Below are 22,820 nucleotides of genomic sequence, written 5' to 3' on the forward strand. Positions count from 1 at the left end.
GCGCTTGATGATCTCGGGCCTCTGCGGCGCCAGTGCTGCTGCCGCGCTGGGTGGGGACGCTGAGGAGGACTCGTGGAGTCGCATACGAATACGACTAGCCCCTTTTGAGTAGAGGCTGCGCGGTGTTGGGGAACCGGGGAATCTGCCCCGCCCCCACCCGCCTCCGGCCCCGTAGGGGCCTCATCCCTCGGCGCTCCTTTCTTTCTTTCTTTTTTTTTTTTGGCGGGCACGCAGTTCTCGGATGCTGATCTGAAGCTCCCGCTCTTCTCTCTCTGGCCGCCATTTTTGCTGATTACGGTCTTAACCAGCTCGAGTTCGGAACAGTTCAGAGCCATTCTTTCCCTGCCTCTGCAGATGTTCTGCAAAACACATTCCTTGTGATTGGACGCTGGCTTCTCAAATAGAGGTTTCACATTTCCCCACTCTTTGGAGATTCCCTCATGTCGTGGGACATAATATAATCTCTTATAATGGGCAGAATCCTAGTTACTCATCAAAATCTTACCCGTCATTCGTGTGCGGGGAAGATGCATTATGGAAAGCTCTAAAGACCCTATTCTTTTATTATAATTTTGTACAAAAATAAAGTTTTCACCAAGATTATAATAGAAGGTGGGAAAACCATCAGATGGTTTGTGTCATGTGTATTTTATACCAATTAATGTTAACTTTGGTATTAATTGGTGGTATCTGATTTTACCTGAAGGGTTTCTTTTAAGTTGCCATATGAGACACTTAGGCCTTGATTTTTCACTACAAACATTAGACCAGTGTAGCTATGCCAACAGCTCCCTAGTGGAAAGTGTGTTTCTGTCAATAGAGTAATCTGTGTGCCCTTCTTCCTCCTAGAAGTCTCAAAATTCAGAGTCCATGTGCCATCCAAGGCATGGCATGGGGTCAAGTACTTGAGCAAGTCAGTACTGTACTTTGGGACATGCTATTTTTGATGTACCACGTGGTAATTAAAGTTGAGACTCCAATGGCAAACTTCAGAATATTATTTCTGTAGCTCATCCTTAACTGAAGTGTGCGGTCACAGTATGAAAACTTTAGCACTGCAACTTAATTTATTTTAGGTCACAGCATGCCTTTTTGCTGCTGCCTTCTTCCTTTCCTGAAACAGTTCTTTGCATATAATGTTCTCAGACTTTCCTAGTGTAAACATCAATTTAACGGGGATTAGGCTGTTTACCGGGCTACTCCTTTTTCTTTCCTGGTCATGCTGCTGCCTCTTGTCTCAGTAACATATTACTTGTGTTGTGAAAATATTACAAAACTACATATATATTTTAGGTCTTGCAAGAAACTAGTTACCAAGTGTTCTGCAGATCACCAGAAGTTTCATATCCTAGAGTCTAGTAGGTAGACCAGGTGGGGAGGGACTATCTTTTATTGGACCAACTTTTCTGTTGTCTTTTCTCTCTGATATCCTAGGACCAACATGGCTACAACAATGCTGCTTATTATAGTAATTATTTACAGGACTTGAAATACTTTCTTATCTGTTGCCATTATATGAAATTTAAAAATACCTGCTTTGGTAGTCTGCTTACATGCTAAATGATAGCGATTTGATCTAAGTTTAATTAGCAGTCCATTTCTGCCAAACACTGACTCTGCTTTCCCCCACTCCAGTTAAGAGTTTGAGGTGACAGTTCTTTGTGAAAAATAAAATGTTTATGCAAATATCTCATACCATGCAGTGGCCTAATTATTCCCATTGACTAATGGTAGATTCAGGTCCTTTATCTTCCCATTCCTTCTCTTTCAGTTGTTAGCAACTTGAATATTGTGGGTTTTGTTTTTTTTTTAAAAATCGGGATTTTTGGGGTCCGTATATGGGTTAGTACTGACTCAGCTTTTGATAAGACTCTGTGTGTGCCTGCTGCTTTCTTCAGGCTTTGCAGATTGTTTTGCAGCAGTGCAGTAAAGGAACTAGAATGATAAAATTGAACAGTAAAACTTTTTACATCATTGTTGCAAACCTACCTACTGATGGCAGAGCCTGAAAGAGGCAGCAGGAGAGGCAACTATATCAAAAGCAGATTCGGTATTCTTTCTCCAATAATTTCTTTCAGCTGTTGGGGCACACTTTGGAAGTCTTTAGGCAAGATCAAGAAGCATTTATTGCTCAATGAGAAAATTCAACTGGAAAATAAATTGAAGGGGATACTGCTTTTAAAACTATTTAAGCAAAAAAAAAATTGTGTAATGCCTTAAGTATTTTTTCAAATGCTCAATGTTAGTTTGATTACCTGTTAGACTAACTTTTCTTTCTCTCAACGTGAATAGTGAAACAGATTAGCCAGCTACGCTTTTGTTAATAGTCTGGTTCTGTTCCGTATTATTAGGTTATTGTACCCTAGTCCAATGCTCCAGTGTTGGTGGTATAAAATATGCAGGAATTTTTTTAAGTTATTTCCATTAAAATACACACACGAATACTTCAGTGTTTTGTTTATGTAAAACCTCAGTTTTTACAAATTCTGTATTGGAGCAAATTTGACCAAGCCAGTGTGCTTTTTTTGACATGTTTTTGAAGACTTGAAAAGTAACCCACTAAAATTTATCAGTATTCCCAAAATTTATCGTTAGTGTCTCTTCATGCCAAACATGATGATTCTAAAGGAAAAAGGATCTAGCCTTTCAAAATTACTGAGCCAAGTGAGTGGGTAAGCAGAATTTTGCAAGGGAATTATTAAGTATCCAATATCAGGGCAAACAAATGAGACAAGGCATTCATTCCATCTTTTTGATGGTGTAAACTGCTCTGGAAACTTTTACTGACTTGAAATTTCTAATTGTGCTAATAGCTGCTTCCTTTCCAAGGTAGTGATTCTTCTCCAGTTTCATAATAAACTCTTCAGCTGTTAATTGAGCTCTTCATAACTTTTGGCTATTGTATTATGGTAGCATCTTGACACCTCAGTCAGGATCATGGTACCATCATGCTTGACATAGTACAATAGTACACACAGTGAAAATTGTCCCTGATTCAATAAACTTCAGCTGTTGGCCATTTTAAGATAATTTGCTTTTCTTCTTCTTTATACCGTATATAGCTGCTTCAGTATCATACTATATTTAATGTACTATATACCGGGGTGGCCAAACTTACTGACCCTCCAAGCCACATACTATAATTTTCAGAAGTTCAAGAGCCAGGCGCACCTGCTTGAACCCCACTCCTACTGAAGCCCTGAGCCTCGGCATGTGTTTCCCACAGGGCTGAAGCCCTAGTCTGGTAGGTGGAGGATAGGCAGGGCTCAGCGAGCTGCCCTTAGTGCAAAAGAGATGCATGCAGCTTGCAACCCTTGGGCCTGGTCTACACTGGGGGGGAGAGGGGGAGATCGAGCTAAGATAAGTCACCTTCAGCTATGCTCCTCTCGTAGCTGAAGTTGCGTATCTTAGATCGACTTACCTCCCGTCCTCATGGCGCTGGATCAATGGCCGCGGCTCCCCTGTTGACTCCGCTTCCGCCTCTCGCCCTGGTGGAGTTCTGGAGTCGACAGGGGGCGTGTTCGGAGATCAACATGATAAATCGATCCCCGATAGATCGATTGCTACCCGGCGGGTAGTGTGGACGTACCCTTGGTTTGGCCACCCCTGGTACATACCTTAGTTTTCTGATGGCCTTAATCACCTGACTAGCAAAAGATAAATTTGCCTTTCTAAAGTCTAGATCTTTATTGAAAAGCAGGTAAAAATAGTTTAGTTTTTAAAAAAAACTAATGTTGTATGACCGCTTACTGCTGCTTAGAACTGTAAAACATAAAATCTGTTTGCCTTCACATAATTTCCCTAGAAAACAGCCCCCATATCTTACTCTAAAATAGCCACTTCCTTTATTGTATGCCTGATTTTTAAAGGTGGGGTTTTTTTTGTTTTTCTTTTTAAACTGAGTGTGTCAAGTAAGAGTTGGCCTATGTTTATAACGCTAGTTCAGAATATGTAGTCTCCTTTTTTAAATTTTATTTGTTTTGTATAAGTTTTGCCTGGGATAGGCATGGCTGCAACTTTAAAGCCTCATGTGATTACAAAATAGACCTCAATGGCAAATGTTGAAATTAGACATGTATCTATTTCTTTGAAGAGTACTTCAGATAAAATGAAAGAAATAGTAAGCTGCTTCCCACTTGGGGCTTGATCCTGTGCTGCTCCTGCCCTCTCTGCCTTGGAGCTTCTCCCCAAGACACCTGCTTTGCTGTGCAGGGGGGAGGGAAGGAAGAGGGGGCTAATGTCAGTATGTCCCCCTGCTCCTGCACCCCGCTTACCCCCATCTTCCATAGAGCAGGGGACACACACGACAGGGCTCAGGATGGAGAGAGCTTGCTGGCAGCAGCTGCTGTCTCAGCAAGCTGATCTAATACACAAGGCAGTGTACTTAAGAGTAGGGTCAGCATACTTAAAGGGGGAATGCATATCACACACACACACAGTGTGTGTGAATCTGTCTGCCATGCTGTCTCCCCTCCCTCCATTCCTGCTGCCTTGTAGAGTGAGAGTGAACCCTTGAGGCTCAGCCAATTGCTAGTTCATTTCCCAATAAGGCATTCCCTGGGAAGTAGCCCACCCTCTGACTCCTCCACCTCAACCAAGCTTCACAATCATCATCACTGTGTACCAGTATTAAATTGTCTGTTTAAAACTTAGTGTGTGTGTGTGTGTATATCTATCTGGTGAAAAAAATTTCCCTGGAACCTAACCCCCTCACATTAATTCTTATGGGGAAATTGGATTTGCTTATCATTGTTTTGCCTAAAGTTGCATTTTTCAGGAACATAACTGTGTTAAGTGAGGAGTTACTGTAAAGAGAACAGCTCATCAATTATAATCTATGGGGTTTTTTTTAACGAAGATGCTATTGCAGGGAGGAAAACTTGATGGTGTTTCAGAGGGCACTTCTCCAGTTCTAAGATTACTTAAAACTTAATTTTCATTTTTAATATATTTCTGAGGTAAAGGAAGGTAATTTTAAAAAACTGAAATTGTCAAGAGCTACCTTTATAATATATGGGTCTGTATTGAATGAATGGCAATAATACAACTTCAAATAATCACAAATTTTTTGTTGAAAATGAGTATTCATTGACATTAGTGAACATGTCTAATGTCAGACTAAGTCGTCTTAGATAATCTATGGGAGAATTGTAAATGACATTAATTCTATATTCTCTGAATTAGAGAGAAAAGGAGCAGTTTCGCAAACTGTTCATTGGTGGCTTGAGCTTTGAAACAACAGAAGAAAGTTTGAGGAACTACTATGAGCAATGGGGGAAACTTACAGACTGTGTGGTAAGTTGCATGTGCTAACCTATGCTGATAATGTGGACTTTACAACTTCGTAAAAATTGCTTGCCATTTTCTGAAGTATTGGTAATAGCAGTAGATTATTGTTGTGATGTATGTTGAAGTATTTAGAATTTTTTACTGAAAATATAAATTGGTGAGTACTTACATAACCCAGATACCTGAGGCTCATGGCCTCAGTCTTGTCTTTTTGCAGGAGGTCCACAAGTTGACTTCGTATTATGTATGTTGGGAAGGGTAGCATTCTTTTGTCTTAACTTTACTGTCTTTAATTCTTTTTTATAAGAGGGCAAATGGAAGCATCTAGTTGATCCTTGTATGCTTCATGTGAAATCTTTAAAAAGCTTTATGTATAAATTGCAGTTGAAGTCAACAATTTCATGAATAATATGCCTGATGGAGGGTAAAGCCAAGTTTTCACTTCTGTAATACAGAATTATACAATTCAAATACTTAATTTAATCAGTATGGGTAATTGGGTTCAAACACCTGCATTTGTGTGGAAAGCAAAAAAAATCTAAATTAAAGATATGAAGACATATGCTCATGGCCCATTACTTTTGGTTTTTATTTTGTTTTAAATTTCCCAGAAATCTGATGTCCATTACAAAAAAATAAAGTTTTTTGCACCCATTTTTACCCCCTAACTTCAGTTTTTTGGGTTAACTTTGCAGGATAGGGGGGCGGGGGGGAAGGAACAAATAGGACACATATGAGTATTTAAAGTAAAAGCAGGTTTAGTCTCCATTTGGAGCAGGTTGCTGGAGCCAGAAGGTTTTGGCTTTATTTTTATTTTTTTTAAGGACTTGAAAACACACGCGCGCGTGTTAATCTTCCACTACATCGCCTTACTTTAACAGACAGCTTCACATTTACACTTAGGTCTGGTCTATGTCTAAAAATTAGATCGAGTTAACTACATTGCTCAGGGTGTGTGAAATTTTACGCCCTGTGAAATATTGACCTAACCTCCACTGTAGATGCAGGTAGGTCAATGGAAGAATTCTTTCATCAACCTAGCTACCCCTTTTCGGAGAAGTGTATTAACAACATAGATGGAAAAACCCTTTGGTTGATGTACGAAGCATCTGCACTAAGGCGCTATAGTGGCACAGCTGTAGCACCATAGCTGTGCCCCTGTAGGGTAGACCTACCCTTAGACTTACTTATTAGTAACACATCTACCTAATGTAATGTATTACATTTTCTTAATATAATGAGTATTTTCATGTACTTGAGTGGTCCAAAATTTAGGTGAAAATTGATTAAAAACCTAATAAAGTTTGTAAAACTGGGAAATTTTTCAGTAAAAATTTGTCATACTGAAAATTAAGGGCCTTACTTATACTTGGCTGTAGCAGTAGTATGAAAACTTGGTAGTGGAACAATAAAACTTCCTGATTTTTCTTTTGCAGGTGATGAGGGATCCCGCAAGCAAACGATCGAGAGGATTTGGTTTTGTAACATTCTCCTCCATGGCCGAAGTTGATGCAGCCATGGCTGCAAGACCTCACTCAATTGATGGAAGGGTAGTTGAGCCAAAACGAGCAGTAGCCAGAGAGGTGAGCAAAGTACTGAAAAGCAAAGAGGCTTTTTACATTATGAAAGATTAATGTCTGATTTGGTGAGAAAACTAGCTTATTCTTACTGATAGACATTTCAGTGCTTACTTTTTCTTGTAATTAAGAGGCTCTAGTTATGGACACATGCCTTTTTCCTCTTTATCTTACCATTTTTAGAAGCTTTACAGCAGTACACATTGCAGAGGTTGACTTCTGCCAGTTTGAATTTAGGACTGATTGACAGAAGCCATTTCAGCTTTTTAGGTTGAGTGACTGCTCTATTGGTGGGGGCTTAAATATCAAACGTCCCTACCGTTAATCCCTACTGTTTCAGCTTGGATTTCCTAGTCAAAGAAGAAGCGTTTGGGGAGCTGTTCTTTTTGGGACTAGAGATCAAGGATGAGATTCTGGCACCATTGAAGACAATGGGAGTTTTGCTAGTGACTTCAGTGGGGCCAGAATTTCACCTAAAGTTATCGGGCACTTAAAAAATAGGCAGACAAATTAAATGAAGTTGTCTGGAATTTGAATACAGTTCCTTAAAATTAAAAGGACCCAGTCAGTTTATAGATCACAGTTCTGCCTGAAAATTTGTTACTTGCTATTCTTGCAAGTAAATGAGATTTCTCCTAATTCAGTTTTCTTTCTCTCTCTAAATATAAAATATATTTTTAACTTTGTACTTTTGATTACACTTAATGTATAATAATTTTCATTCTTTCTGCAGCATAGTCTGTTCCCCTCTTGCTTGTTTAGAGCTTTTCACCTAGCAACCAGAGGTAGTTGCTTTATAAAATAGTAAAATGATTGTAAAATAAAAAAATGGTTTACCTAAAAACACTATAAACTCACTTCTTAAAATTGATTGGATTTCAAGTTGACTGTCTTTAAGATCATGATAAAGAGTTCATATGCAAAACTCTCTTCACTACCTTAGTAGTTTTGAAAAAAATGTTTTTTAATTCTTTGAAGGAATCTGGAAAACCTGGTGCTCACGTTACTGTGAAAAAGCTGTTTGTTGGTGGAATTAAGGAAGATACTGAGGAACACCACCTTCGAGATTACTTTGAGGAATATGGGAAAATTGACACTATTGAAATAATTACAGATAGACAATCTGGTAAAAAGAGAGGTTTTGGCTTTGTTACATTTGATGACCATGATCCTGTGGATAAAATTGTATGTAAGTAAACTTCATTCCACAATTTAATCTTACAAATATTGCTACTTAAGGACCTGATATAGAGAACACTTAAGCATGTGAGTAAGTTTTTAAATTTAATTGGATTACTTACATGCATAAATGTTTGTAGGAACAAGGCCTTAGTTTTGAATCTTCCATTAATAAATTTGATGGAGCATGCAATAATACTACCTGAAATTATCCTGTCATCTTTATAACTTAGACTTCTGGATGATTGGAATTGGTATTGCAAAAATGTGAGGCGGAAAACTTAATTTTCTTTGACAATTTAGCCATTCCTGAATTAAACTCTAGAAGCAATGTTTATTGGATGTAATTTCTTAATTTTTTTTTATTTACAGTGCAGAAATACCACACCATCAATGGCCATAATGCAGAAGTAAGAAAAGCTTTATCTAGACAAGAAATGCAAGAAGTTCAGAGTTCTAGGAGTGGAAGAGGAGGTATTTGAGTTTCACTTTATGCTCTTAGATTCAGTTTTCCTATAATACATACTTAACAGGAATGTAAAATCATCCTAGGTAACTTTGGCTTTGGGGATTCACGTGGAGGTGGTGGCAACTTTGGTCCAGGACCAGGAAGCAACTTCAGAGGAGGATCTGGTAAGGCTACCAGGCTTATCATGTGTGTTTTGGATTTCAGTTTGCTCTGTAGGTTACTACCATCTACTGCATTATTGGCAACAAAAAAACTTTTTAGGAAAGACTAATAACAAACCTCTTAATATGACAAAACTAACCTTTGTGATTAGAAATAACAAAATGGAAACAAATCAGTATAAATGTATGAAGTCAGTGTTATTGAGATGTTAGTTCACATAATACAAAGAAGCACTGTGACCTTGTCTGAAGTAATCAGAAGTTTTTTGTAAAGAAAAAAGCAAAAATGGTCCATTTTAGAGAATGTATACAAAGTAATATAACAGATTGCTAGAGTAAATTATTACAATTTTAGAGTGGGCTTTTAAGTATAGATAATTGTCAAGGTAGCAGCTTCCTGGTTGCCAATCTTCAGTTCAAGTCCAGAAATGCAACTCTTCTTTAAGAGAAGATTATTTAAAGTGATGGTTGTATGCCTTGTTTCTGACGTATGCGTATTTCTTGGTTTAGGGTGCATATGTCTGAAGTTTTACATTCAAATTATCCAAATTAACAGCTTAAAATATTTTAAGTCCATTATACTTTTCTCATATATACCCCTCTAGAAATGGCTGTGGGTCTCTCTCTTTTTTTATTTTTTAAAAACAAAAGAAAAAAAGGGGGGGGCTGAAATTATGTACAAGAAATACCAGTCCCCAAAGTTATTTTATTTATCCTTAAAGAAGGTTAGTCACAGTTTGGAAACTACTGTAACATTTTGAAATTGCTGTGTCAGATGAGTACAGCAGTTTATAATGTTGAAATTTCATGATCTGTGTTTAGGGTATTATGTTTCTTCTGCAAGAGAGACACCAGTTTCTGAAAGGGTCATACAAGCAGATGCTGTGTGTATTTGTAGGTTTAAAAATAAACTGGTTTTTGTGAGGGTTTTTTTTTAAATAACTATAATTTGTCATCTCAATTTTAAAAATTTAAAGCATCTTTATATATTTAAAAAAACTCCAGCTCATTATTGAGAGTAAACTTTTTTTCTAGTTCCGTACAGATGAACTAAAACAAATACTTATTTTCAACAGATGGATATGGAAGTGGTCGTGGATTTGGTGATGGATACAATGGATATGGTGGAGGACCAGGAGGTTAGTGTAGGCTAGTGGGTTTTTGTAATTTCTCATACTTTGAAAAGGTTCTATATTTTCTGTTACTAATTATCTTAAGCAGTAGAGCCATATTGATCTGGTTCAAGAACAATAAATAACTGCTGATTTGTTTTAATCCTTGGTCTTTAACTGTGTGGTTTGCCATATATCCCTCGTCTCCTGCCCCTGAAAACCTGGTTTCTATCTTCAGGTTTTTCTCATTTTCTTTTTCAGCCCTATTTTTGGCTATCTCACTCGAGTGCTAGATTATGCTACACCTAAAGACCTGCACTTGCTTATAAATGCAAGCATAACCAGTCTGGTTGTTTTCCCTAAGGCCTTCTTGCATTCAGATCCATGTTTCTCATTTGGAAGTATATAATACTTTTGCCACACTACTCAAAGTAATTAGTTCATCCTGATGGCTCATATTTATGTACAATTTCCTCCCCCATGCCTGAACCACACACTCAAAGCCTTCACCCTAGTAAAAAATCATGTCTTGCACTGAGTTTTTCCTTTCTATACTAATGTTTTGTGTTCCTTTATGACTTGTGCAGAAAGTCTGTCAAAAGAACTGGTAAAAAAGTTAGTGACTTTTTAGAAACTTGAAAATTTAGTATTAACTGCAGCTCAGTGTCACTCAGCAGTACTTTCCTAAACTAATCAGCTTTCTGAAAAATTCAGGATTTATATAAAGAAAAACATGTCTCTTTAGATCTAAATATCATGTATTGGTAACATTTCTGTTTTAATCTTAGGCAAAAACTGCAGTCAGACTAAACAGTTAAGGGGGAGTATATAGCTTTAAACTTTTCTATTTGTAGAAATCGCCCTTCAAAACTTCCTGTTGGCCTTTTTGTCTTTCAGTAGACTGATGCTGAAGAAAACTAAAATCTTAGTCTTAGCAGAACACTGTGTGATCTGAGGAATAGTACAACTGAAATTTATAATGTAAAGTTACTATTTAAAGGCTTATTTCATAATAGGTGGCAATTTTGGAGGTAGTCCTGGTTATGGAGGAGGAAGAGGAGGATATGGTGGTGGAGGACCTGGATATGGCAACCAGGGTGGGGGCTACGGAGGTGGTTATGACAACTATGGAGGAGGTAATACATTTGCTTAAAACATTTAACTGAAAGTTTAGTTTTGGACTAGCCTGAGCAAGATTATTGATTTGAGAACATTTTACTTCATAAGTGTTGTCAAAACCAGTATGCCATTTTCTATGGTCAGTGAAGAAAAATAATTGACTTTAGTGACAGACGTTCTTCTTACCCTTTTTTGAATCTTGATTTGTTAGGTTTGTAATAACACAGAGAAATTCTTACATTTAGCTCTTTTTGTGTCAATAATATAGGCAATTATGGAAGCGGAAACTACAATGATTTTGGAAACTATAACCAACAGCCCTCAAACTATGGTCCAATGAAGAGTGGAAATTTTGGTGGTAGCAGGAACATGGGGGGACCATATGGTGGAGGTATTGTATATGTCATGGGTTGAATTGGGACCAAACTTTTCAGTGGCCTTTAATCCTTTGTAGAGACCGGGGACACGAACCAGTTAACCTCTGTAGAGAATTGCTGCATAGTCTTTTATAAATTCCACTTGCCAGCAGAATTTGAGCTAATGAGCAATAGTGCAAAGAGTGGAAGTGGTTCTGTCAGCATTAAATTGTCACCATTAAAATAGTATGATGATTTCAAACCACAATATCACTATTTGGTGTGAAGACCAGTTTTCTCAAAGTAGGAACAGTTAGGTTTTTGTTTTTTGTGTGTGTGTGTGTGTATATATATATATATGTGTGTGTGTGTATATATATATATATATATATATATATATATGTGTGTGTTTACCGATTGTACTTGGGTCAGGAATGAACTCTCAGTGGTCTGGTCAATATAGAGTTAGTTTTGGGATACTAACTTCATGCCTATTAAGTCTGTTTGTTTTTGTAAAATATGATGTAATATCACACTTCTTCCCTTCCCCTCCCAAATTTTAGTGTTGGTAAATGTCAAAGGGATATCAGACAATAGTTAGTTTTGGCAATGGGTTAATTTTTTTTCAAATAAGCCTCCTCTTTACATCCCTTAGCATTAGTTAGAGCGATGTGAACAAATTATTTACTATAGTAGTAGTAACCACCAATTCCCTACTCTCAGCTAAACTTTTTGTTCTTTCTCTCCCATATTAGGGTCATTATAATATTTCTGCCCTTTTTTTTTTCTCTTTGGTCATCAGCTTCTAAGTAGTAATGCTTTACATGTGCAAAGCACACAAAGGGAAATTTACTTCAGACCAGTTTTCTGTAAGGTATAGTGTGGGTGGACTGATGTACCCACATAATACATGTTGCAGGATCAGGCCCCAAGAGTGTGTAGCATTAATTTCCTTATTTGATATGTTTAAACCATTGGAATTTCTCTTGCTGCAAGAATCTTGTTTTGTTTTCAAAATACGATTATCATGGCAGTTCTTGGGGGGGGGGGATAATCTCTCATAGAGGACAATTACACGTTAGCTTTATATTCAAGGTGGTGTGCACATTGTCACCTTGAATTAAACTGAATATTATAATCTTGTAAATATACAGTAAATGTGCCTGGGTTTAAAAAATAAAGATGTAAATGTCCTCTATCATGTTGTTCCACAAATGCAGGAAACTATGGTCCAGGAGGCAGTGGAGGAAGTGGTGGATATGGAGGGAGGAGCCGTTACTGAGCTTCTGCAAACTTGCCATGGGTAAGTATCTTTAAGCGCAAAAATTGCAGTGTTTCTTGAGACTTAGCTGCAGGAGTAAAAGCTTTTTAGGATATTATCTTTCCTTTAAAAATTCATTAGATGGATAATTTCATAACCTATTTTTTACTCTTTACTTCTGTTGAAACAGGCTTCACTGTATAAATAGGAGAGGATGAGAGCCCAGAGGTAACAGAACAGCTTCAGGTTATCGAAATAACAATGTTAAGGAAACACTTACTCAGTCATGCATAAATATGCAGTGATATGGCAGAAGACACCAGAGCAGATGCAGAGAGCCATTTTGTGAATGGATTGGATTATTTAATAACATTACCTTACTGTGGAGGAAGGACTGTAAAAATGCCTTTGAGACAGTTTCTTAGCTTTTTAATTGTTGTTTCTTTCTAGTGGTCTTTGTAAGAGTGTAGAAGCATTCCTTTGATAATGTTAAATTTGTAAGTTTCAGGTGACATGTGAAACCTTTTTTAAGATTTTTCTCAAAGTTTTGAAAAGCTATTAGCCAGGATCATGGTGTAATAAGACATAACGTTTTCCTTTTAAAAAATTTAAGTGCGTGTGTAGAGTTAAGAAGCTGTTGTACATTTGATTTAATAAAATAATTCTAAAGGAAATACTGTGTAATTATAGATTTTTTTTTTAAAATATATATTGTAAAATAAGGCAAGGAGTGGGTAGTATAAGGTCCCACAAATAATACAAAGCTGTTGTTGTACATGTAAAATTAAATGCTGGTCAGAAAAAGTATGTTGTCTGTAAATTATCAGGTTTAAAATATCTAGATAACTTAAGGGATATCTCTGCAAGGAGAAACACCTTTTTAGATCTTTTAGATGCTGCTTCTTCAATGGCAAGGAAAGGAAATATCCCCAGCGAGGTACTCTTCCAGGGACACAGGTCTAGTACAAGAGAACTCTTGAAAACGGCACTAAGTTCAGCCAGTCTTAAAAAGCTGCGCTGTATTTCTGCAAAGCTTTAACTACCGTAGTTTTATAAGGATGCCAACGAAGGCTGAGGGTGTAGAGCAAAATAGTTCTAAGCTTCAGTTAAACTTCTTTAGGTAAGATCTTATTTACTTTTCCTTTCTTAATGTTCCAAAAACAAGAAACTAATACTATATGACAGTCTCTTTCAGTATAGTGGTTATCATATGTAGTTTAACATAGCAATGAATTGAGTTAACCATTACCAACTGAAGAGAATGTTGTGAATCCTATCTTTTTTTTTTCTTGTATTAAATTTTGACATCATGTTTTTTTTAAATTTCAGCTACTTAACATATTTTTTTCCTACTGGAATCTAGCTTTGATATGAGCCATCGACAAGCATAGACTGCTGCTACTGTACACTGCTGCAGTTGAACAAATGAGACCTGCAAGTGTCCATTAGTAAAGTTTTGCAAGGGTTCCATACCCGTGTTGGTAGTTAAAATGGTAGGTCACAAGTTAATTAAATTATAAAACTTTCTTTACACTCAGCATCCTTTTATTTTTCTTGGGATTTTGATGGTTACAAGTGCAGTGAAGATAGAGTAGTTGTACAGTAGTGTTATGCTGTTTGGAAGTGAAATGTACTGCATCTTTCTATTCTGGCTTCAGTATTTTATATAGCACATTGCACCCTCAAGGATCCCAAGTAACTTTAGATTGTTTATGTAATAGAGAATTTTTTTCACTACTGAAATGCATCTACCTCTAGTAAGGAATATGACATCCATTCTTCTTTAATGCTGCATAGTATTTCTTTAGGAGGACAAGTGAAAATGTCTTCAATTGTAACTACAGGTGGAATTTTTATATAAAATTATGCAGAATGTTATTACCTAAATTGGAATTTGGCTAGGATACTGAGGTTTCCACTGTCTCTTCTAGTTCTTACAGCTAATAAATCTTAGTGTCAGATTCTGTCACCCTTAGACTCTTCTCATTGAAATCAGAAAGATTTTACATGATATCATGCTACTCAGCATGTGTACATTGGTAGAATATAGCCCCTAGTTTATTTTTTGTATTGGTTTCCTTGCCTGAAACAGGCTGCACACCCAAAGAACAGGTATACAACTAACCAAAGGTATATTCCTTTTGTGTTCTGCAAACTAATGAATTGCTTATAATTTTTGAAACTGCTGAAGTTCTCCATAGGTAATATGGATAGACATACATGATAAACCTCTTCAGATACACTTTATTTTTTTTTCCCTTTGGCAGGAAGGTGCCATGCTGCAGGTAACAAATGAAGAAGTGGTCAACCACAGACATGCTTCAAGAAATAAGAAATTCTGAATCATCAGAAAATAATTGCTTTTTCTGGCTTCATTAAAAATCTATAGGTTAAATGAATCCTGATAATAAAACATTTCAGTTAATACAGCGTCCTGTAATGCTGGGGGTTTTAAAAATGATAGTAATAAGAACTGTCTGTAAATCTCTTGAATAAAATTCAGGTGGGCTAGGAAAAGCAGACCACTAATGTTATGAAATAGCGCATCTTCTGTGAAGAGAAACATTAAATATATCTTTAAATAATTTTCATAGCTTTAAAATAAAATATTTTATACCAAAGTAGTTCTAGTGTAATGATTAATAAACTTTAATGTGTCCTGGTAATAGTTTATATACAGCTTAGGTTGTGCCTTTGATCCTTTTGAAAACATACATTTCATTTTGAGGGAGATTAAAACAATTTGATAACCATATTGATAAAATTTGCATATCTGAGTAATCATTCACCCACATGTACTTTTTTTCTGCTGGGAGAAACAGCATGACATATTCAGGAAGCTGCTTTGATTTTGGACAAACTTCTTATTTTTCTAAATAAGTAGCTTATTGGCTGCAATTTTTATCACGCTGTATGAAAAAGTTTCTTCTCGTTGTCTTTGAAAACTAATTGCTTAAAACAATTCAGATTAGTCAAAACTTGTTAAACATTAGCTGTCTTATTTAGAAACAGCTTTGCATTTAGCATGTAAGATGCAATGCAAAACTGTTACCTACCAAAACCCAAGATGACTTTTGCTTAGTGTCTAATATTACAGCAGGGGGAATTCTGTGCCACTGTGTGCATGCAGAATTCATGTCCCCTGTAAATCTGTTTCCCTGCAGGAAAAATTACTTTCTGATGGGGAAGCAAAAGGAAGCTGCAAGAACTGTCACATGACCCCTTCCCAGCAACTGGGGTGTATTGTTTCAGGCACCCAGAGCAGCCAGTGGAGAGAGAAATCACTGTGGGGCTGGGGATTCCCCAGGTGGTGACTCCTCCCCTGTCCCGGGCTCAGCTGCTAGTCCTGGTTGGGCTGCATGGGACTTCCTCTTTCCTTCTGAGGAGGGGCTGGGGCCAGGTCAGCCCCAGCCCCAGAAACTTCCCTCAGCGGCATGAAGCTCTGCAAACACACCCTCTTCTTCCTCCCCCCCAATACATGTCCCCATGGTTCCTCAGCTGCAGGAGGAGGAGTCTATATGGGGAGGTGCAACTCTTACGCATGCAGGACCCCCACCCCCTGCTGAGCCTTACCCTCTGTATCCAGAGTCCCCTTGCACCCATATTACCCCATCTAGCTCCACCCCCTGCATCTGGGCCCCTGAGTTCCCCTCCCCTCCCTGGTGCTTGGACCCACCAATCCCTATCATCCACACAACCCTGCTGAGACTTTGCTGATCTCCAACCATCTTCACCTGGGCCCCCTGCATCCGGAATCCCCAAGTAGCCTTTGTGCATCCACATCCCTCTCCTGAGCTGCCTGCACCCAGATTGCCCCAGCCCTGGATTCCGCCACACATGGATCCTGACAGGCTGAGCCTGCTTGCCCTACCCCTGGATCAGGTCAGGGCTGGGCATGCATGCAGGAGACTGCCCCTCTCTTTCTTTCCTGATGCGCTTGGTGTGGAGGGGAAGGGCCCTGTTGTGTTTCTGGGGCAGGGCCAGCCATTGCACTGTATCCAGGTCGGGTGCAGCCTCAGAGTCACCATGGCGGAGCTGCAGAGTGATCTCTCACCTCTGTGTAACCAGTGGTCTGTGCTTTCCACTGTCATGCTGGAGCCTCCACATTTTATTTATTGACAAAATATGCAGAGTTTTAAACTTACTGTGCATGGAATTCCCCCATGAATATATGGTGTATTCTCTGAATTACACACAGGAAGTTGAGATACATTCCTGCTTAGAAGTTACATGGAAAGACAAAGCATTTCAGCCTTGTATTGTTTGACTGCCTGCTACACTGAGTTTAATACAAAGCTGGACGCTATTATGCTTAGCTTTTGTATAGTAATAGACACTCATGTCTTTATTCATTCTTGAAAATAATTAAAATGTTTTGAGGCTTTAGTATAAAATTCCGTTGGTAAAACAATGTAGCAAACCTTGAATTGCTTAGTTAATCTGGGGGCCACACAGGAGATAACAGCTAATAATGAGTGACCTAGAGCCAGACCTGTAGTCTCTTTGGTATGTTTTCTAATTACTCAGGAGGCTTCTTCACCTGCTTGGACATGTGACGTGATTTGAGCCAGGTCCAGTTTACAAAAACTTATGTTTAGCAATTCTGTATTCACATCTCAACTCACTTGGTGGGTTAAGGTGCCAATTGGAAGAAAAACAGTTGGGGAGGAATTCTTGTGCCTTTTGTGTTTGTATGATGCCTATTTTCTATTTGACATTTTAAAAAAAAAATAGCAAAGGCGAAAAGCATAATCTGTTTTTTCTCTGTGAGGCTACACCACCTTCCCTCCCTGTAAGGGGGGGAAGGCGGTGGTGACATAAATGGGAAACAATGCTAAAGCTGTGGAAAGCTGCAACATTTTAATAGATTTTAAGGTGTCTCCCTGTAGCATACTACTTGCTCATTTATTTAGGGACACATTTTTAAGAGTGCTGCTTGTCCAGATTCTTCTTGTTCAGTGGTGAATTTAGTAGAAAGTTGTGGTTTTTAGTCAACATAATACTGATATTAGAAGTCTCTAAGTCCTGCAATGTGCAGTTGTTGCTCCTCTGTCTTTAAATAACTTGTCTTCCTTTTTTTTCCTTCAAACTAATATGGAGCCACTTTTGCATAGTAAGTCTTCATTTAAAAAGTTATTTTGCCATTCAAGATGCATGCTATGCCTCAGTAAAAGTGAGTATTACAGCTGGTACTTAGCTTTCATAAAATTCTGTAATAAAGAATAAGGCAAGATCATGTTCAGTCACTTAAACATCAGTTTCTGAAATTGCCTGTGTCAGCCAAGAAACTTCCAATATGATGCAGACCACTGAGGACCTGGCTATAGATCTTGGGACTAGGTTACCCCATAGAACAGGAGGCATTTTAAGCCTTCCCTCCCCCCCCCCCCACCCCTTTCATCCTTCAGGGTTGAGGTGAATGAGTGTATTCCTTTGGATGGCTGGAGGCCAGCGATGGACCAAAGGCAAGCAAACTCCTAACTTGTGCAGGAGTGTGGCATAGCAGAGTGATCAAAATTACAATTGATGCAGAGCCTGGCATGGAGGCAGGAATTTCTGACCAGTTGGCTCCTCTCTTTCCAGCCTCCTTAGGAGGTACACAGAAAAATACGAGTGGGATTTTTCAGTTTCTCAACTACTTTGCTCTTAGAAGATGACACTTACACTGGGGAGACCTGACCCAGGACCCTCTGCACCACATAAGCTGGTTGGTTGAGCAGCAGCACAAAGGGGGTGTTGTGGAGTTGGTCTGGGCCTCTGGAGAAGGTCAGTTGGGAATTCTCAGCCCATGGGTCTGCTTTTGTGTACATCTCACAGGCCCCTGTGGTGAAGGTTCTGTGGTTGTTCCAGTCCAGGGGTTGAAATAGCTGCAACCCCAATCCAAGGGCTGTGAATTTTTTTGCCTGTAAATGGTGGGTTTGGGTAGGGAGTTTGCTGCATAATTCAAGTCTATTGTGCTATGTATGGCATATGCACATTGGAATATGTTAGTGACAACTCAGATTTCACATCTGTTCCTTTTTAGGTGCACTACATTTCTGTCTAGGCTAATCTGGCAACCTGATTGATCAGGAGAGGCAGATAATTGGATGAGAATGCAGTGAGGCAGTAGGTGCTCCGAAAACTATTTTCAAAGTGTCGGCAAGTAGAGGCACTTCCATCCCAAAGTGCACTGGAAGTCAGTCGTGTACTTCACTATAAAATTATCACACTGATATTTGAAATGCTGTCCCCATAGAAGATTCATGTTGGCTCAACATACCTTCATTTTGCCAAAGCAGTGACTATTACTATAAACTGAACCTGAAGGTACAAAGTAGGGAAAAGAAATTTACTAGAGTTGAAACTTAAGAGGCTATGGCCTGGTCTACACTGGGGGTGGGGGGAATAGAGCTAAGTTAGTGGTTCCCAAACTTTAACAACCTGTGAACCCCTTTAACTAAAATGTTGTCTTGCGAACCCCATCCTAAAAATGAATATTAACAGGGATTTTCTCCTTTACTTGAGTATAAATGATAAAAGCAGTGATCTTGGAAATATAAAATTTGTTTTGACATGCTTATTACACACTTTATTAATAATTTATCATTACAGTATTTGTATTACATTATGAAAACGGCAACACTCTTCCAAGATCTCACTTTCGTAGCTTGTATCACTTTGAATAAGCCTGTTATAAGACAGGCTCCTATGTTTTATCAAGGAGTATCAGATGTAAAGCAGCATGAAGGTATTCAAAGAGTTCCTCTTACACAAGCATTCAAGTCTTGAGCAGTCCAGGCAAACACCACACGTTACAACAAAGCTTAGCTGCCTATTTAATTTTTTTAAAACAGTAAAATATATCCACCGTTTCCATTTCTTATAAGGAGTCTTGAAGTGTAAATCTCCTCAGTGTGATCTGCTTAGCTCTTGGAAGTCCAGGGGCTCTGGGCTGCTGTGCTGGCCCCGTGCTGTCCAGAGTCCCCAGGGACAGCTGTCTGCCATTAGGTAATTTTTTCCAGAGAACCCCCTGTAACATTTCGCGAACCCTAGTTTAGGAACCACTGATCTAAGTTATGCAACTTCAGCTACGTGAATAACATAGCTGAAGTCAACATACTTAGATCGACTTACCGTGGTGTCTTCACTACGGTGAGTCGACTCCTGCTGCTCCCCCCCATCGACTCTGCCTGCGCCTCTTGCTGAACTGGAGTACAGGAGTCAATGGGAGAGTGCTTGGGGATCAATCACTGCCCACCGATCCGGCAGATAGTGAAGACATACCCTAAGATTAACCTCTTCTAAAAGTGATGTAGGTAGTCAGCACTTTATTTCAAATATCTGTATGACCTCTTCAACTCAATACTCCTTTGTTGCAGAAGTGAACAAATGAGGCATCCAAGATGGGCACTAGAGAGAGGAGCTATAAGAGACTAGGCTAGAAACAGTGAGAAGGTGAGGACATGGAATCTATGATCACTGTAGTATTCTTGTAAAAACAGATGATTTCAAATAACCATACTAACCTAGATTAAATCATAGCTACCAAATGCATCAGTTATCTACCACAAGAGTTGTCACTACCTGATCAAGAAGGGATTAAAGATTTAAGGGGTAGGGAGAAGCAGGTTAGTTAGATTTGAGGTGCAAGGGCAAACTTTTACAGAAGCTTGCTTGCACTTTTTCTTAAACAGCAGTGCGTCAGGTCAAATAAGCTATTTTAGAACCTAATGGCCTTGCCATTTTCCATAAAACTCCTAGGTATAGAATACCTGCCAGTCTTGAGTTTGGCAAGCAACTAAATTCTCCCTTTTATTAAGATTCCTTTCTTTTGTGTGTCTACAAGTGAATTTAACTTTATTTTAAAAGGTAATAGAGCCACCACGTTATGAAAATGCCTAAACTGAATTAACTGTTTGATCCTCCTGAAGTTGCTGTGTTCCCTCTGATGTTGTTACTCATATTTTCTACGTCTGCTCTAAAACTAGATTGTAAGCTCTGGGGCAGGACTTTGTTGGTTTGTTCTGTAAACTTGTGGGACCTATAAACCTGTTCTACACAAACATTCTTCAAATAGCACAATACTAAAGCATTGTTGACTATTCATTAGAAGTGCATATGTATTATATGATCATACAATGAGATGCCATTGTTAACAAAATGGAGCCTTATGCAATTGTAGTGAAACCCATGATGTTGAAGTTCATCTTCTATACACACTATTGTTCCTTACACACTGATGTCTGTCAATAAACTATTTTCTGAACTAGCAGTAGTCTTCAACGGGTACTTTTTTGAACAGCCATTAAAAGGAATTAGTCCTACAGTGATTTCATCTATATGTTACCACCAGTAACCATGGAGAAACTGATCTGTAAACTCTTGCTTTGATTTTCATCTGAAATGAGTGATTCTCTTCTCCCCCACCCTTTACTTACTTCAGCACAGGCTTCGCCACCTGAGTAACTTGTAAACTGCCTTGCCTTCTCTCTCATCCTTTGCCAGCCTCCCCTCCCCTCTCCGGTAATAAGTGTATTCTGAAGGGCCAGTCAGATTAAAAACTACTATAGTGTAAGTACTACTGATAACTCTTTAAAAAGAGAAACCAAGTAATAAACAATGAACTTGGCAAAGTAATCGTCACAGGGTTACTAATGTTTGTACTTTGTAGTGAGCTTGGTGTTAGCTTTTTTCATGGTATTCTATTGAATTATACTAGGGAAAAGGTAGTTCTCAGTGAAAGTAGTTGAATCCCAGAGAGTGTTTCATATGTGTGGTATGAAATAAAAAGCCTTGGGAGACTTCAGTCATCTAGCCCAGAGCCCCCATCTAACCCTGAACCCCTCATTCCTGGCACAACCCCAGAGCCCCTCCCACACCCCAAACACCTCTTCCCCAGCTCCGTCGGGTCGCAGGCATCAACAATTTTCTTCAACTGGGTCCCCAGGAAAAAAGTTTGAAAACCACTGTTCTAGGAGATGTGACTACTAAAAGAACTTGGACATATATAGAAAGAAATCTTTTAATGTACAAACACAGTGTGAATGGAGTATTGTATAGGAGCAGACTATTACTCTGTCAGGGGTAACTTTTTGCATTATGAGGAAAGTAGGTACTTGGTTATACAAAATATAGTCTTGCATCTGCTGCTCTAATTACTGTAAACATAGGTGCAGCAAATTTAATTCATGCCATGATAAATGGCATATTCATCCAATTTTTCTTTGAAATACAAGTCATCTTGGCATTTCCTTTGTGAGTACAACATCTTACATGTTTTGTATAGCACTTCTGAGTTACTGGACAGTGCTGCTGTGGTGTGCTTATACTAAGCTTTTTTTTTTTTTTTTTTAAAACTAGGTCCCAATTTTTGTGTTAGGATACCAGATATCCACATAACTACATTCTGCATCTGATGCTTATAATACTTGAAAGGTAACTTTTTTGGTGTAAGCTCTTATCACTACATACTTATTTCTTATAATACCTTTTCAGACCTGTTTTAGGATATGTATAAAAGAGAGAATGATCTATTGTGAATAAGGATGTAAATGCCTTTGCAGATTTCATGGCACAGATAAATCCACATCCTAAGCTAAAGCTAGTATATCTTCACGCTAAGCAATCATAAGGCAAGTAAGATCGTACAGCTGATTTTACCTGGAACATTTGAGAACTCTTGGCAAATCAGACTTTAAAAATTCTGTTTTAAAAACAAAGTAAAGATTCTTACAAAAGATTAATTTAAAACAACCTAAAAACGTAAGAAAAATAAGTGACTTTTCTCTTTTATCCAAAGGAAAATTGTTATCCAGACTGAAAAAAGACAGTAGATAGTACATCACATATTTTAAAAGATACAAATCATAGGAAGTGTCTGATTCACTACTGCATTCTTTCATGTTTACATAGAAAAGTCAGTGGCATAAGACTATAGAGTAACAGTGTTGAAGCAGATACAATCTATTTCAATATGTATTTAGAGGAAAAAATGTCAAAATAAGTATAAAATTAATGAGCAATCCCAGTTACTTGAGACTACAACTATAAGTGTGTGTGTGTATTTATGTATTTATTTATGTTGCGGGAGAGAGGAAAAGTCTGAATAGCCTCCAGGATAGGGTGACCAGACAGCAAGTGTGAAAAATCGGGACGGGGTGGGAGGTAATAAGAAATAGACCCAAAAATCAGGACTGTCCCTATAAAATCGGGACATCTGGTCACGCTACTCCAGGACCTCTTCAGGGGAGGGAGGGAAAGCTTAGTGATTTGAGCATTGGCCTGCTAAACCCAGATTGTGAGTTCAATCCTTGAG

General features: G+C 38.3%; 1 protein-coding gene across 6 annotated transcripts in view; it reads left to right on the forward strand.

Annotated features, from left to right (window-relative positions):
- Positions 1 to 15,144, forward strand: part of HNRNPA2B1 (heterogeneous nuclear ribonucleoprotein A2/B1) — a 17,417-nt gene extending 2,273 nt beyond the window's left edge. For 3 of the 6 annotated variants that reach the window (XM_045006061.1, XM_045006063.1, XM_045006058.1), the window contains exons 2-12: positions 5,185 to 5,295; positions 6,726 to 6,872; positions 7,845 to 8,055; positions 8,418 to 8,519; positions 8,598 to 8,678; positions 9,752 to 9,814; positions 10,804 to 10,923; positions 11,175 to 11,297; positions 12,483 to 12,565; positions 12,714 to 14,016; positions 14,791 to 14,953. In XM_045006061.1, coding sequence (XP_044861996.1) covers positions 5,185 to 5,295; positions 6,726 to 6,872; positions 7,845 to 8,055; positions 8,418 to 8,519; positions 8,598 to 8,678; positions 9,752 to 9,814; positions 10,804 to 10,923; positions 11,175 to 11,297; positions 12,483 to 12,544 — 1,020 coding nt within the window. In that variant the 3' untranslated portion in view covers positions 12,545 to 12,565; positions 12,714 to 14,016; positions 14,791 to 14,953. Of the gene's footprint in view, positions 1 to 5,184; positions 5,296 to 6,725; positions 6,873 to 7,844; positions 8,056 to 8,417; positions 8,520 to 8,597; positions 8,679 to 9,751; positions 9,815 to 10,803; positions 10,924 to 11,174; positions 11,298 to 12,482; positions 12,566 to 12,713; positions 14,017 to 14,790 lie in introns of all 6 variants that reach the window. The other 3 variants (XM_045006059.1, XM_045006060.1, XM_045006062.1) reach the window with 3 other exon arrangements.
- The last annotated feature ends 7,676 nt before the right edge of the window (positions 15,145 to 22,820 follow it).

The sequence above is a fragment of the Mauremys mutica genome, chromosome 2 (assembly GCF_020497125.1).
Source record: "Mauremys mutica isolate MM-2020 ecotype Southern chromosome 2, ASM2049712v1, whole genome shotgun sequence".
NCBI classification, from domain to species: Eukaryota; Metazoa; Chordata; order Testudines; family Geoemydidae; genus Mauremys; species Mauremys mutica.